Genomic DNA, 16,174 nt, shown 5'->3' on the forward strand with positions numbered 1-16,174 from the left:
TGTTCAGAACAGCTGCGATGATGATTCTATCACCATGCCAACGGACATGGTGATAGAAAATGTATTGGACGTTTATGAACGTCCATTTGCCTTAAAGAGTACCTGTCATCATCTAAACTTTCCCTGATCCCCCTCTCCATCTGTCCCTTACTCTAACTATGCCTATCCCTGTGTTTATTGAGGTTTAAAACGCTGTTGAAGTACCTTTATTTATTTTTTATTTTTTTTTTAACCCTCTTCATTAGCTCAGGAGCACTGTCTTTCTAAGGGGTGGAAGGAGGGGGGTCCCGGCAGGCATGATGTCACATGAAGCCTGGCCGGGACTCTGCTTCTGCCAGTCTTCCTGTATGCTGCTCTCCCTCTGCAGCAGTGTTTCCCAACCAGGGTACCTCCAGCTGTTGCAAAACTACAACTCCCAGCATGCCCAGACAGCCAACAGCTGCAGTGTGCATACAGACTAAGTACAGGGGAGGGATGGCAGCCTGACTCTCTCTGCACTAAAAAGTCAATGCTGAGAACCAGGGGCGGTGGGAGCAATTACAGAGGCAGTGATTAAGATGAATGTCGGGAGGGGGGGGGGGGGGGGGGAGCAAGGAGTGCAGTGAGATAATACAATGTATAAGATAACTTGTGGTGAGGGGCAGGGGGGGAGGGGGAGGTGACTGGCCTCTGTTATATGAGAGGCATGTGCAGGCTTGTAGCTCACAGGCTGGGAGCGAGTCCTGAGCTGAGAGCACTGAACTTCCGGTGGAAGGACCAGAGCCCTTTCAGCATTAGTCCTAAAAGCTGTACACTTACTATGAAAAGCATAGGAAGCTGCCTGCAGATCAGGCATAGAAAAGAGACCCCTAGTGGCCAAAAGTATAAAATGAAAAAACTGGTATAAATATTAATATTTTGTAATGAAGATATATTACAATATCTCTTCATTAATGATTATGAACAACATATTAAAAGTTTTTGTTGATGACAGGTACTCTTTAAGTGACAGGAAAAATGGATGTTCATAAACGTCCATATGCTGGAAGGGAAGGGATTTTTGCATTTTTGTTTTTTTTTTTCCTCCTTGCCCTTTTAAAACTCATACCTTTTTTTAATTTTTTCCATCCACAGACCCATATAACTGCTTGTTTTTGTTTGACCAATTTTCTTTTATTCTACTATAAAATGTACAGTGCATCCAAAAATAAATAAATAAATATATTGATTATTTGGTGAAGAAATTGAAAAGAAAGCTGCAATTTTTGAAGGGTTTCATTTTTACGCACTGCAGTTAAATTTTGTGGGTCAATATGATTAAAATGATATCCATGTTTACATGCTTTACTATTATTGTACTACTTTAAAAAATGTTTATTTTAAATAGCCCTATTTTGACCCCTCTAACTCTTATTTTTCTGTTTTGCGTATATTTCACTTTTTCATCACTTTTTTAATTACATTTTTCTGGGATGTGATGTGACCAGAAAACATTATATTTTGATAGTTTGGACATTCATACTTGCGCCAATGCCAAATATAATTTTTAAAAAAATGTACGCTTTTTTTTATAAAATGGGGAAAAGGGGCAATTTACATTTTTATTGGGGGAGGGGCTTTTTCATATCTAATTTTTATTTTATTTTTTTCCTTTTTTTTTTTTTTTTTACATTTACTCTACATTTTTTGTGTCCCCATAGGGGGACTATTTATAGCAAACATTAGATCGCAAATACTGATCAGTGCTGCAGGTGACCTTCTTCTCAGGTCTGCTGGAAGGCAGACCAGAGAAAATGACCCTGGGATGACGGCGAAACAGGTGAGGGGATCTCCATCCTCCATCTTGGATCCGATTATCCATTAGAACACCTGCACTGCCGCAGATGCCATGATCTGTATTAATCACTGCATCTGAGGATCCCTGATGTCCGCCATTACCGGCGGGTCCCCGGATGTTGGTAGCAGCCCGGACCTGCCGTGCATGTTGCGAGCAATGGTTGTGTCATGTACAGGACGTAAATGTATGTCCTAGTGTAGTATGTCCCAACGCATTAAGACGTACATTTTCGTCCATTGTTCTTAAGCGGTTAAGAGGCTTGTGTGTGTGGCACTTCTTGCTCCAGTGCTCTTTAAACTGGCATTTGAAATGCTGGTTGTGATAAATTCCCCCATATTGTCTATTGCTTAGTAGCCTAAATCCATAGTTTCTGCATTTTTTATAAATTACTTTAACAACATTTTTTTTTTCCCCAGGACATTTTGTTTGGTCTTTTGCGAAAACAGTTCCTGAAGAAAGGCTTTTCTAATAGAGACTACCCTCTCAAAGTTATAGTAATGTCTGCCACTCTGGACATTGAGAGACTGTCTGAATTCTTTGGCAATTGTCCAGTATTCTCTATCCCAGGAAAGGTCTTTCCAATTAAAGAGAGATTCCATAACCTTATTGGTCCGAGAGACAAAGACAACAGTGCTTATGTTACAGAGGTATATGTTGTATTTCCCTAAATAATGTTACTCGCCAGTTTGTTTTTGAAAAACTAGAGTTAAGTATTTATTATAATAAAAAATAAAAATAAAATAAAAAAACAGGAAAACATTGCAAAGAAAAAAATGCTGCTACATCGACAGGAAAATTAGCATTTCAGACTGTATTGACATAAAAATTTCCATGCATGGAATGTGCTATTATGTGCAAAAGTAGTAAAACTACTAGTGTTCAATCTAGGATGTCAGTGGGAAAAACTAATGCTCATCTTTTATGACAAGTACCATAAATGTAATTTTAACATGTCCGTGTTTTTCCTCTTAGACTGTTAAAATCACTTTACAGACGCACTTAAATGAACCAGCTGGAGATATTCTTGTTTTTCTCACAGGTAAGCTGTTGTCAAACAGTCATACGGCATGGTATTAAAACATTTTACAGTACACAAAAATTTACAGTACACAATGTGAAAATTAAGAAGTGTAATAGAATGCTAGCATAATGCAATAAACGGAGCCTCAGGCCAATAGCAATTACTATTCAATTTAGCAGTTAGTAATATCTATTTGCCTTCACCAAGTATAGGTATAACTGGTCCTCTGTCTATATCTGTTTTCTTTTTTTTTTTTTTTTTTTTTTTTTGGAAAATGTGACCCAAAAAAAAAGTAAAAAACTTTCCTAAGGCTAGGTTTCCAGGGGGGCATAGTGTACCAGTGTATACTATACAGAAGCCAGTAATCCTGTCACCAGACTGACAGGACTTCCTGCTCCTATAGCCCCTTTAGGCGGTATACCGAATATACAGCTATCTATAGATAGTTGTATATAGTGTATACAGAAGAGGAGAATCCCTCCTTTCGTCCCTCGCTCCCTGTCCCTGCCGGGTCGTGTAGCTCCGGCCCTAGTGATGATATAATTAGGGGGCGGAGCTACAGACGGGAGGCAGAGTGAAGTAAGTATGAGGCTCTGTTCACATTGTACGTTTTGTATAATGCGAACAAACCCTTCTGCCAGTGTCTTCCCAGACAGGGAGACTCCAGCTGTTAAAAAAACAATGCTGGGAGTTGTAGTTTTGCAACAGTTGGAGGCTCTCTGTCTGGAAAGACATTGCATTTTGGGGGCTCTCCCCAGCGGAGAGCGCAAAAAATGTCCTAACCCATTTTTTTTGTGTTCTCGTTTCAGTTCCATGTATGCAGAGGATTGCAGCAGATTCGGTGGATTACAGCGATGAATTAGATTTTTTTTATTCTAATAAAATGGCTAAAGAGAGTTGTGGGGAAGTGTTTTTTAAAATAAAATTTTTTAATGTCATGTTTTTTTTAAATTTAATTTTTAGGCTTAGTAGTGGAAGTCGTCTTGTAGACTGAATCTATTGCTAAGCCGGGGCTTAACGTTAGCCCCATAAACCGCTAGCGCTAACCCCCAATTATTACCCTGGTACCCACTGCCACAGGGGTGCCGGAAAGAGCCAGTACCAACAGGCCCGAGGCGCAGGTGTTATATTGGCTGGGGAGGGCCAATACGGGGAACCCTATGCATTTTTTTTTCTTTCTTTCTTTCTTTATTTATTTATGAGGGAAAAAAACGCATAGGGTTCCCCGTATTTTTATTCTTAGCCAGATACCAACCAAGCAGCAACAGCCTAACGTTACCAGAGTGGGCGAGGACCATTGTTTTTGGCCCTCTGCAGCCTAAATAACGCCAGCTTGTTATCGTCTAGTCCCAGAGCGCCATTTTTGTCGCTCTGGGCCTGTTGGTATTGGCTCATCACGGTGGGTACCGGGGTAAAAATTGGGGGTTAGCACTAGCTGGGGCTAACACTAAGCCCCGGCTTAGTAATGGATTCAGTCAATAAGATTGCTTCCACCCATAAATTCAATTTAAAAAAATGACTGACAGATTGCAAAAATTATTTTATTTTAAAAAACACTCCCCCACAGCTCTCGTTAACCATTTTATTAAAAGAAAAAAAATCTAGTTCATCGCCGTAATCCACCGAATCTGCCGCAATCCTCTGCGAGAAGGGGACAAAAAACACAAAAAATGGGTTAGGACATTTTTTGTGCTCTCCGCTGGGGAGAGTGCCCAAAATGCAATGTCTTCCCAAACAGGGAGCCTCCAATTGTTGCAAAACTACATCTCCCAGCATGCCCAGACAGCCTTATTTTCCACCATTATTTGCAAATAAATTCTTTAAAAATCAGACAATGTGATTTTATGGATTTTTTTCTCATTATGTCTCTCATAGTTGAGGTATACCTATGATGAAAATTACAGGCCTCTCTCCTCTTTTTAAGTGGGAGAACTTGCACAATTGGTGGCTGACTTTTTTGCCCCACTGTACATATAATGTTATTGTCTACATTATATAAAAAGGTTTTGTTAACTACACTTTAAGGGCTGTAAAATTATTGCTGTAAAGTTTTACTAAATAAAAATTACCAGTTATTTTTCCATTAACTTCAGTAGAACTTAACAGCCCAAATTACTGTGTGTGCATAGTCATTCTCTGAATAACCATCAGGATGATCAACAGGATCATTATATACAGTGCATTTGCCTGCTATGCTTTAGGTGCCTGTATGGTTAAAGCTGGACATCCATTGGGGATTTCAGAAGGCCAATTCCTAAATGACTTGCCCTTTATAAATGGACAGAAGGATATAGCCTTGGAGGATTATTTAGTTACCGTATATACTCGAGTATAAGCCGACCCGAGTATAAGCCGAGACCCCTAATTTCAACCCAAAATCCCAGGAAAAGTTATTGACTCGAGTATAAGCCTAGGGTGGGAAATACATCATCCCCCCCCTGTCATCATCCAGACCCGTCATTAACATCCTCATCATCATCCCCTTGTCATCATCCCACACATCCCCCCTTCATCATCCCCTTGTCATCCCACACATCCCCCCTTCATCATCCCCTTATCATCCCACACATCCCCCCTTCATCATCCCCTTATCATCCCACACATCCCCCCTTCATCATCCCCTTATCATCCCGCACATCCCCCCTTCATCATCCCCTTATCATCCCGCACATCCCCCCTTCATCATCCCCTTATCATCCCACACATCCCCCCTTCATCATCCCCTTGTCATCATTCGCCCTCAGTGGTCTTCAACCTGCGGACCTCCAGAGGTTTCAAAACTACAACTCCCAGCAAGCCCGGGCAGCCATCGGCTGTCCGGGCTTGCTGGGAGTTGTAGTTTTGAAACCTCTGGAGGTCCGCAGGTTGAAGACCACTGCGGCCTTCGACATCATCCAGCCCCCTCTCACCCCCCTTTAGTTCTGAGTACTCACCTCCGCTCGGCGCTGGTCCGGTCCTGCAGGGCTGTCCGGAGAGGAGGTGGTCCGGGCTGCTATCTTCACCGGGGGCGCCTCTTCTCGGCGCTTCCGGCCCGGAATAGAGGCGTTGCCTTGACAACGACGCAGAAGTACGTTGGCAATGAACGCACCTCTGCGTCGTTGTCAAGGCAACGTGACTATTCTGAGGCCGGGCCCGAAGCGCTTAGAAGAGGCCTCCCCGGTGAAGATAGCAGCCCGGAACCACTATCCCACCGGACCACCTCCTCACCGGACAGCCCTGCAGCACCGGACCAGCGCCGAGCGGAGGTGAGTAGTCAGAACTAAAGGGGGGTGAGAGGGGGCTGGATGATGTCGAAGGCCGCAGTGGTCTTCAACCTGCGGACCTCCGGAGGTTTCAAAACTACAACTCCCAGCAAGCCCGGACAGCCGATGGCTGGCCGGGCTTGCTGGGAGTTGTAGTTTTGAAACCTCTGGAGGTCCGCAGGTTGAAGACCACTGCGGGTGGGGGAGTTCACTCGAGTATAAGCCGAGGGGGGTGTTTTCAGCACGAAAAATCGTGCTGAAAAACTCGGCTTATACTCGAGTATATACGGCAGTTAACAGCAAATCACCAGTCTGTGCCATGATCTGCGACCTAGTCTTGGTTTCTCTCGAGTGGGGGCAGATCTGTGATTTGTTAGATTTTTTTCTGTCATTGTCTGGTGCTGTAGTTCATGCAAAAGTAGATTGGTGGAAAAGTAATAAAGCTTATTCGTTTTACAATAAGACTGATGGTCTAACCTGCTCTTTTTGGAAGTCCATAATTTCTAGTGTATGGCACATTTAATAATTCTCTTGATTTAGAGACAATCTTTTTAAGGCACGGTATATACTTATGTACTATAGGCCAGTCGGAAATTGAGAAGGCATGTGATGTGCTGTACCAAAAAGCTGAAATGATAGACTACCGCCATGATGTTTTTGACTCTACTGTGGAAGGGCTTCTTATCTTACCATTATATGGTTCTATGCCAACAGGTAAGGCACGGCTTATAATGTTTTTTTTTTTTTTTTTACTTATTTTTATTAGAGATGAGTGAACTTACAGTAAATTCGATTCGTCACGAACTTCTCAGCTCGGCGGTTGCTGACTTTTCCTGCATAAATTAGTTCAGCTTTCCGGTGCTCCGGTGGGCTGGAAAAGGTGGATACAGTCCTAGGAAAGAGTCTCCTAGGACTGTATCCACCTTTTCCAGCCCACGGGAGCACCTGAATGCTGAACTAATTTATGCAGGAAAAGTCATCAACTGCCGAGCCGAGAAGTTCGTGACGATTCAAATTTACTGTAAATTCGCTCATCTCTTATTTTGATATGAATTGTTTGTTTAACACACATACATTATATAACCATTATTAATTCTGAAGTGTTTTAAAAATTGCATCAGTAAAACCCTTGACTATTGTTCAGAAGAGTATATTTATAGAAAAAGACGAGTAGAAAAGGTAATAGGCTCTTATATCCCAGATTCCATACTCTAGTGAAATCTACAGCTTCTTTTGGTATTATCAATTAGGACTAATGGATAATAGAAAAAAAATACATAGAAAAAAATACTATTTCAGTTTGGAGGAAGCAGCATCAGTGTATTAAATATGTACAGGAAATCTGTATTCATGTTTGCCCCCCCCCCCCCCCCCCCCCCCCCCGAATGCTAATACCGCTATAAAGATGGTGCACTAAGCAGAAATAAACATATGTTGCCAATCCAAGAGGAAGCATAACAGAGAAATCAAGGTTTTAATCTGTCACATATCCTATGCTATTTAGGCTTTAAGTGTCATGCATTCAGGTGTCCTGGGCTTTCAGCTTGAAACCATCTCCAAGTCTAGTCCCTCCACTTTGCTCTTGAATGACTCCATCACACACACAATGCAGGGGACCACTAGAGTCTTTACTCAAGACTAAGAGGAGGGATTGGGTTTGCAGCCACGTAGGGCATGTAAAGGATTAAAACATTTCTCAGTTATGCTTGGTAACATTGTTTACTCTGCATCACCTATATAGCAGTGTTGAGGGTTTGAGGTGGCCAAATATGTAAATGAACCAAGAGTAGCACCATATATATGTTTCAAAGATTATAGTTTTTTGCATAAATAAGATATAATACAATATACTAAATTTCTTGAGTCATTCTCCATGACCGCACCACAGAAAGTTCATTCCCCTCCCCATCTGGCTCTCCTTAGCTCCCAGAATCTTTACAAAGCTGATGGCGGAGGTGGTAGCTCATCTGAGGAAAGAAAGGGTTAACATAATTTCTAATTTGGACGGTCTTCTGGTGGTAGCAAGGGCAAGACCACTGCTTCTTTCAGCTTCTGGAGAGATTAGGTTGGATCATCAATTTTTAAAAATCAGACTTTCTTCCTGCCACAAGCAAAATCTTTCTAGGGGTCCTCCTTAACACCAAAAGACAATTTTTTTTTTCTACAAGAAGAAAATTGTGACAGAGTAGACATGTCCCTTCTGGGGTCATTAACGTCTTGTATTCCTGCCATAGCGGCTCCACTCCTGAATGGGGCGTGTCCATAGCAGGCCACCTCCATGCAGCTATATGGGAGAGCTGGAGTGATGCACTTGGCAATCTCCACTCTCTAGAGAAACATATCAGACTACCTGTCCAAGTAAAAAAAAAAAAAAACCCTCTAATGGTGGTTAGTGGAATGTAATACTTAGGGGTCTTTCTTTTCCTCCTTTGAATCCATTTTTGATAGAGCTTTCAGATTTCTCTATTGGAAAACAGTTTTTATAGTTACCTTAACTATAGCAAGGATATTGAAGTCAGGACCTTTCTATGATGGATCCTTATGTCAATATATTTGATGATTAAATTGTACTTTAATCATTGTGTTTTGAGCTGCTTTGGTGTGTATATTTGTCGCACATCTGGCACAGTGCTGTGCCTTGGGCTATTTTTTGCAACTTTTGGGTTTACACTTTTTTTTTATGGTGTTAATCTCCTGGGCTGCTGTCGTAGAGGACTCCTAGAAATCGAATAAAATATAACTGCTTAAGAAATTAAGGTTTCTGTCTTAGTAGGATATTCTAATGAAGTATAGTCAAATATTGAACTACATTTCCTGTTTTTATATCCCATGTTATTTTGCAGATCAGCAAAAAAGAATTTTTCTTCCACCTCCAAAAGGCATTAGGAAGTGTGTAGTAGCCACAAACATTGCTGCAACATCTCTGACAATTGAAGGCATTAGGTACAAATTTGTTCCGACATGGTATAGCCTGTTTACAATTTCACTTGTGTTTATGCTTGCTGATAAAGTATTATGCAGACTACCAGCAAAAATAGTGGAGGCACCCTATAAATAACTGCTCTTTTACATAATTCGTTTTATTTCTGACTTCTTCAATGCTGTGTTTTACCAAGACAACATTAAACTCCCTTGCTGTTGTAAAAAGAAATGTGAGTAATTAAAAAAACTTAACCTATAGTGACGACAACATCACTATAACGGAGACCATGATGCAGCAGGCACAGTGGCCACATGTCACTAAGCAGAAAGTGGTAGGGGCCTAATATGCTTTGGGAATATTTTATTACTTTTATCAGGGGATTAAAAAAGGTCATGTCCTCAATAAAAATAAAGGGTTGGAGGTTATAGATAGGGATGCTTCACTTGCAGTCCTCCTCTATTAACCTGAGTGTACAGCCAGTAGAAAAAAAAGCACTGGTTACTGGGGTTTAGAAGCCAGAATTGTAGCAGAGGTCATATACGTTCTTCCCCAGAAAAAAGACAGGAGAACAAACAGCTGGCTTGGCTGCGCAAGCATGTTTGGCTGCACAATACCTATGGAGAAAGCCATGCACATGTAGCCATGATTTACTAGTCTGCGAGTCCGCCTATTGGACGTATCTAAGATGGAAAATCCTATGACCAGGCATGTTTCTCCTTCATGTTTCTTCTTTAGTATACATGCAATTTTGGAAACTGTTAAATATATACAGTTATGGCCATAAATGTTGGAACCCCTGAAAGAAAATGAAGTATTTCTCACAGAAAAGGATTGCAGTAACACATGTTTTGCTACAAATGTTTTATTCCCTTTGTGTGTATTGGAACTAAACCAAAAAAGGGAGGAAAAAAAGCAAATTGGACATAATGTCACACCAAACTCCAAAAATGGGCTGGACAAAATTATTGGCACCCTTTCAAAATTGTGGATAAATAATATACTCCTTTAAACTCACATGGAGTAAGTAACAGGTTTGGGTAATATAAAAATCACACCTGAAAGTAGATAAAAAGGAGAGAAGTTCACTTAGTCTTTGCATTGTGTGTCTGTGTGTGCCACACAAGCATGGACAACAGAAAGAGAAGAGATCTGTCTGAGTACTTGAGAACCAAAAATATCAACAATCTCACAGTCACAAGTCCATCTCCAGAGATCTAGATTTGCCTTTGTCCACAGTGCGCAACATTATCAAGAATTTTGCAACCATTGGCACTGTAGCGTGGGCGTGGATGTAAGAGAAAAATTGATAAAAGGTCTCAACGCAAGATAGTCCGGCTGGTGGATAAGTAGCCCCAAACAAGTTCCAAAGATATTCAAGCTCTCCTGCAGACTCAGGAAGCATCAGTGTCAGTGCGAACTGTCGACATTTAAATGAAATGAAACGCTATGGCAGGAGACCCAGGAGGACCCTAATGCTGACAGACATAAAAAAGCAAGACTACATTTTGCCAAAATGAACTTGAGTAAGGCAAAATCCTTCTGGGAAAACATCTTGTGGACAGATGAGACCAAGATAGAGCTTTTTGGTAAAGCACATGTTTCTACTGTTTACCAAAAACAGAATGAGGCGAACAAAGAAAAGAATACAGTACCTACAGTGAAATATGGTGGAGGTTCAATGATGATTTGGGGTTGTTTTGCTGCCTCTGGCACTGGGTGCCTTGAATGTGTGCAAGGCATCATGAAATCTGAGGATTGCCAATGGATTTTGGGTCACACTGTACAGCACAGTGTCAGAAAGCTGGGATTGCGGCCGAGATCTTGGGTCTTCCAGCAAGACAATGACCCCAAACATACCTCAAAAAGCACCCAGAAATAGATGGCAACAAAGCGCTGGAGAGTTCTGAAGTGGCAGCAATGAGTCCAGATCTAAATCCCATTGAGATCTTAAAATTGCTGTTGGGAAAAGGCGCCCTTCCAATAAGAGAGACCTGGAGCAGTTTGCAAAGGAAGAGTGGTCCAACATTCCAGCTGAGAGGTGTAAGAAGCTTATTGATGGTTATAGGAAGCGACTGATTTCAGTTATGTTTTTCCAAAGGGTGTGCAACCAAATATTAAGTTATGGGTGCCAATAATTTTGTCCAGACCATTTTTGGAGTTTGGTGTGACATTATGTCCAATTAGCTTTTTTTTCCTCCCTTTTTTGGTTTAGTTCCAATACACACAAAGGGAATAAACATGTGTATAGCAAAACATGTGTTACTGCAATCCTTTTCTGTGAGAAATACTTCATTTTCTTGAAAAATTTCAGCGGTGCCAACAATTACTGCCAACAATTACTGTATGCCATGCCATGCCTGTATATATACATATATATATAAATAAATATATAATATGGTATATATAATTTTTGTTTTTTTGACTAATTGTTAATAGAAAAAAAAACTAAATTAAACAATTTAATTTAATTTATGCCTGTTTTTCATAACTAGGCATATTATAGCTGTAGTGCGTACTAGTAGTAGTGACATTCTTCATTTTTCTCTTTTGTATCCAATTCTTTTTCTTTTTTTGTATATTTGTTATATGCATTGTGCCCCTCAACTTCTCCACGAGGTAGTGACACTTTGACATTGATCTGTCTCGGACATTTAGTAGAATAGTATTTCTGAGGTTATTTGCAATGTTTTTAAAGTATTACATTGTTTTCCAGGTATGTTGTAGATAGCGGCTTTGTGAAACAGCTAAATCACAATCCTAGAGCTGGTCTGGATGTTTTGGAAATTGTACCTATTTCAAAGTAAGTTAAATTAAATAGTGACATTTTATTATATTTTCATATTAGGAAATATTCTTTCAATAATTTTATTTTTTTGTATTTTGTAAAGAAGTGAAGCAGTACAGAGAGCAGGCAGGGCTGGCAGGACAGCTTCTGGGAAATGCCATCGGATTTACAGTGAGGAGTTCTGGGAGAAATGTATGCCAGATCACATGGTCCCTGAGATTAAACGAACCAGCCTAACATCTGTCATTCTGACCCTTAAATGCCTGGATGTAAATGATGTAATCAGGTAATGCCATGTTTCCTTAAATACAATATGTAAACTTATTATGACCCCTTTGCTGTAAGATTTATCCTGGCATTTTATGCTTGAAGGTGGCACCTCTCATTTTTATGTTGGCCTAGTTTAGGACTGGGGACCAGATCTATTTATTTATATTGTTTTAACTAAGATTTACATACCTTCAGTACATGCAAGCACTGTATCCTGAAAGTCGGTAAATTCTGGTGTTCGAAATGCTTCCTGGCTATCAGACAATTTGCTGGCACTGTTCTTTGGGTACAGAGGGAGAAAACCTGTAAAAATGTTCTTTGGGTACATTCAGATGAGTGGATCCACAGCGTATTTTACGATGCGGATCCGCCGCCGAAGGACCCCTACAGGGTCCCTTTTTAGATGTGCCTGTGATGGGAGGGGGCATGTCTCTTACTTGCCTTCACTGTGATGACTCCTCCCCCTCCCTCACTCTGCTGACTCGCTGCTCTTTGAGGAGCCTGACAGCCTTGCTCTGTAAAACTTTCCTCTCTGGTTTTATGCTGTACACACACACACAATAATTATTGGAAATTGCCTGTACTCAGACAATATGGTGAGTATATAACTTACATCTTTCTAAATTAGTGCAAAGGTTTAGTGCTAAAAGTACAGTAGTTTTTTATGCATACATTTTCTAGATGTTCCTATGTCATCATTCATGTGTATCATCCTTGGTCAGTACTGTAATTCTGTGACTTGTAGTTTTGGAATAGTTGGAGATACAGTGTTTGGACAACTTTGACTGTCCAGGCATGCTTGGAGTTGTAGTTTTGCAACAGCTGGAGGCACATGTTTGGTAAAACTGTGTTACAGCAGTGTTGCTGCAGGCTGTGTTCCTCCTGCAGCCTTGTCAATCAGCCATCTTGTGTCGATGACCCTTGAACATCCTCATGTTGCTGTGGGACTCATCAGTGTCCTGGAAGTTATGGGGACCCCTAGTGGTGGGATTTTCAAATGCAGTTTTCTTTAATAAAATGTGACATTTTTTATAAATAAGTATATTAAATTAAAAAAAATTTGCAAAGATGTATAACATGTAAAAAGTTTTTATATCTGACAGTGGCCATTTAATACAACAAATATAGGGGGAGATTTATCATTGCCGCCTTGACATTTTTGGGGCTTTAATTAGGTGCAAATTTTTACTGCAATTTCAAAATATACACTCTGCAAAACCAACATCTTTATTGACATTGCAGTGGAAGATATTTACCATGTGTGCCTTTTTGAAAAAGGCGAAACAAAAGTGCGCAAACATTCAAAAAAAATCCTAAAAATTCATACCAGTTTTACCTTTCCCTAGAAAAGTGACATCCTACAGCAAATTCTGAGTGGAATTTTCAGTCACACAAAATGTATCAGTCTGTGCAACTTTTTGATAAATTTGACACAAGCTAAGCTACATTTACACTACGATTGTGTGATATGGCTGCTGGATCCAGCGGGGAAAATTTTAAAACCGTCCGCTGCCGTATCACAGCTGGACCCATGCCACATCCCATTTATTTAAATGAGCCATCCAGAGTTAGCTAATGACTCTGGTCGGCTAATTTTTGGACCATATCCGGTTTTGTTGCCAGGCTGAAAACCACAACGGTTTTTAGTATGGCAATAAGAACTGATCTATGTCTCCCTTCCTATCTCTGCTGCTGAACACAAACTAACATTGTTAACTAACCTCAGGTATAGCTATCTGTGTTAGCTGAAGAGATTCCAGTCACTGGGAGTATAGAGCATGGTGGTGTTATCAGTAGCTCCTGTCCTGCACTGTGCTGAAAGCTGCAAGCCCTCCTGCCCCTTACCAAAAATGACCCTTTAGGAATTCAGAGCCCTCTTCATTTTACAGCACCCTATATTCTGTGAATATTATATTTAGGGAGGGAGAAAGGAGTGTAAAACAAATATATCACTTACAGAATCCTGTTATTTAATCCTAGTTTACAGGCTGTTGATTTCCTTAAGGAAAATTTTTGGCAGGGGGAGAGGGAGGAGAGCTTGCAGTTTTCAGCACAGTGTACACAGTGTAGAGAAGACAAGATGATGTGCTGATAACACCGATGTCTGTAATGAACACACTGCCACTTTTGCCTGGTGCCTGCTCCAAGGATCTCTCTAGCTCACACAGGCTTCAGAGGGTACTAAAATAAATCACAATGTCTGGGCAGGTCCTCTTTAGGCAAGTTGAAGAATTCTAGAGATGACAAGCCCCCTTGGCTGTACAGGTAGTATGCCTCCTATGTGCTAGCACATGTTGCAAGCCACTAATGCAGGCCCTAGAGGATCCACAGGCTTTACTGCTTGTATGCTGATGTCTAATAGACTTTGTACTAAAATATAGTTTCTTAGTTTCTCAGTGCGCCTTCTGCTAGAAAGAAAAGTAAGGTCAGTCCCATGGAAGTGCTCTTGGTTCAAACCACCTCAACCATTATTTTCTAATTACCATTTTGTGGTTATTTTGAATGACTGACTGTAGGTGTTGTGTGATCAGGTAAACTATATCTTACTACTAGCTTACTTATTTCATACTGCACCTGTGCTCATTGGAGGGGAATTTACTAAGCCTTGCATGCCAGTTTTCTGTTGCAAATTTTAGCATGGGACCCATTTTGCTAAAAAATTTAAGATCTTTCCTGTGTTTTGAGAAAAGATGATAACATTGTGAAAATGTTTGCATTCTCCCCCCTTTCACGAACACCCACACTACACTATACCCACTTCTCCCCCTCCCGAGCACAGGGAGGACAGAAACCTCCTGTGGAGCAGAAGGGCGAGCTCTGGGAGGACAGAAACTGCCCGTGGAGCAGAAGGGCGAGCTCAGGGAGGACAGAAACCTCCCGTGGAGCAGAAGGGCGAGCTCTGGGAGGACAGAAACCTCCCGTGGAGCAGAAGGGCGAGCTCTGGGAGGACAGAAACTGCCCGTGGAGCAGAAGGGTGAGCTCAGGGAGGACAGAAACCTCCCGTGGAGCAGAAGGGCGAGCTCTGGGAGGACAGAAACTGCCCTTGGAGCAGAAGGGCGAGCTCAGGGAGGACAGAAACCTCCCGTGGAGCAGAAGGGCAAGCTCAGGGAGGACAGAAACCTCCTGTGGAGCAGAAGGGCGAGCTCTGGGAGGACAGAAACTGCCCTTGGAGCAGAAGGGCGAGCTCAGGGAGGACAGAAACCTCCCGTGGAGCAGAAGGGCGAGCTCATGGAGGACAGAAACCTCCCGTGGAGCAGAAGGGCGAGCTCTGGGAGGACAGAAACTGCCCTTGGAGCAGAAGGGCGAGCTCAGGGAGGATAGAAACCTCCCGTGGAGCAGAAGGGCAAGCTCAGGGAGGACAGAAACCTCCTGTGGAGCAGAAGGGCGAGCTCAGGGAGGACAGAAACCTCCTGTGGAGCAGAAGGGCGAGCTCAGGGAGGACAGAAACCTCCCATGGAGCAGAAGGGTGAGCTCAGGGAGGACAGAAACCTCCTGTGGAGCAGAAGGGCGAGCTCAGGTAGGACAGAAACCTCCTGTGGAGCAGAAAGGAGGTTTCTGTCCTCCCTGAGCTCGCCTCAGTTTTCTGGTGTAAGCATTCATAAATTCCCCCCATTAACTTCTAACCAGAATATTATTGGACACAGTATACTACTTTTTAGAGAATTTAAACTTGTGATGCATATATAGCTATTTCATAAAAATGAAATATTATTAAGGATACATACATAGCTATTCTAAGCTAAGTTTTGAGTTTTTTTACCGTCGATTTTGTATGTTTCTGTGAGAACAGGGAATTCCTATCTCATGATTAGTGTGGTTCCTCAGCTCTTGGACTTTTAGACTGGTAAACAATTTTTCAGGTTACAAAAACCATAATAGGAAACCATTCTAATTCGTAATCCCGGTATATTTTCAGGTTTTCCATTGGGGATTTTCAATAACTCATATTGATGGCCTATCCTCGAGGTGACTGCACATGACACCCCCACCCCTACTCCCCAAACACACATACACACACACACCACTGAGTAGTGGCCATGCTGGGTTACTGCAGCTTTCTATAAAAGTAAATGTAAGATGAGCTGCAATAATAAGGCTTGGCTACTACACAGTTAAC

The 16,174-nt window shown here is 41.6% G+C and overlaps 1 protein-coding gene across 6 annotated transcripts in view; it reads left to right on the plus strand.

Annotated features, from left to right (window-relative positions):
- DHX40 (DEAH-box helicase 40) overlaps positions 1-16,174 on the plus strand; it is a 56,919-nt gene that overhangs the window by 10,821 nt on the left and 29,924 nt on the right. For all 6 annotated transcript variants that reach the window (XM_056556657.1, XM_056556655.1, XM_056556658.1 and 3 more), the window contains exons 5-10: positions 2,233-2,463; positions 2,789-2,855; positions 6,662-6,793; positions 8,923-9,022; positions 11,716-11,802; positions 11,891-12,073. In XM_056556657.1, the coding sequence (XP_056412632.1) occupies positions 2,233-2,463; positions 2,789-2,855; positions 6,662-6,793; positions 8,923-9,022; positions 11,716-11,802; positions 11,891-12,073 (800 nt within the window). The remainder of the gene's footprint in view (positions 1-2,232; positions 2,464-2,788; positions 2,856-6,661; positions 6,794-8,922; positions 9,023-11,715; positions 11,803-11,890; positions 12,074-16,174) is intronic.

Source organism: Hyla sarda, chromosome 2 (genome assembly GCF_029499605.1).
Source record: "Hyla sarda isolate aHylSar1 chromosome 2, aHylSar1.hap1, whole genome shotgun sequence".
Classification (NCBI taxonomy): domain Eukaryota; kingdom Metazoa; phylum Chordata; class Amphibia; order Anura; family Hylidae; genus Hyla; species Hyla sarda.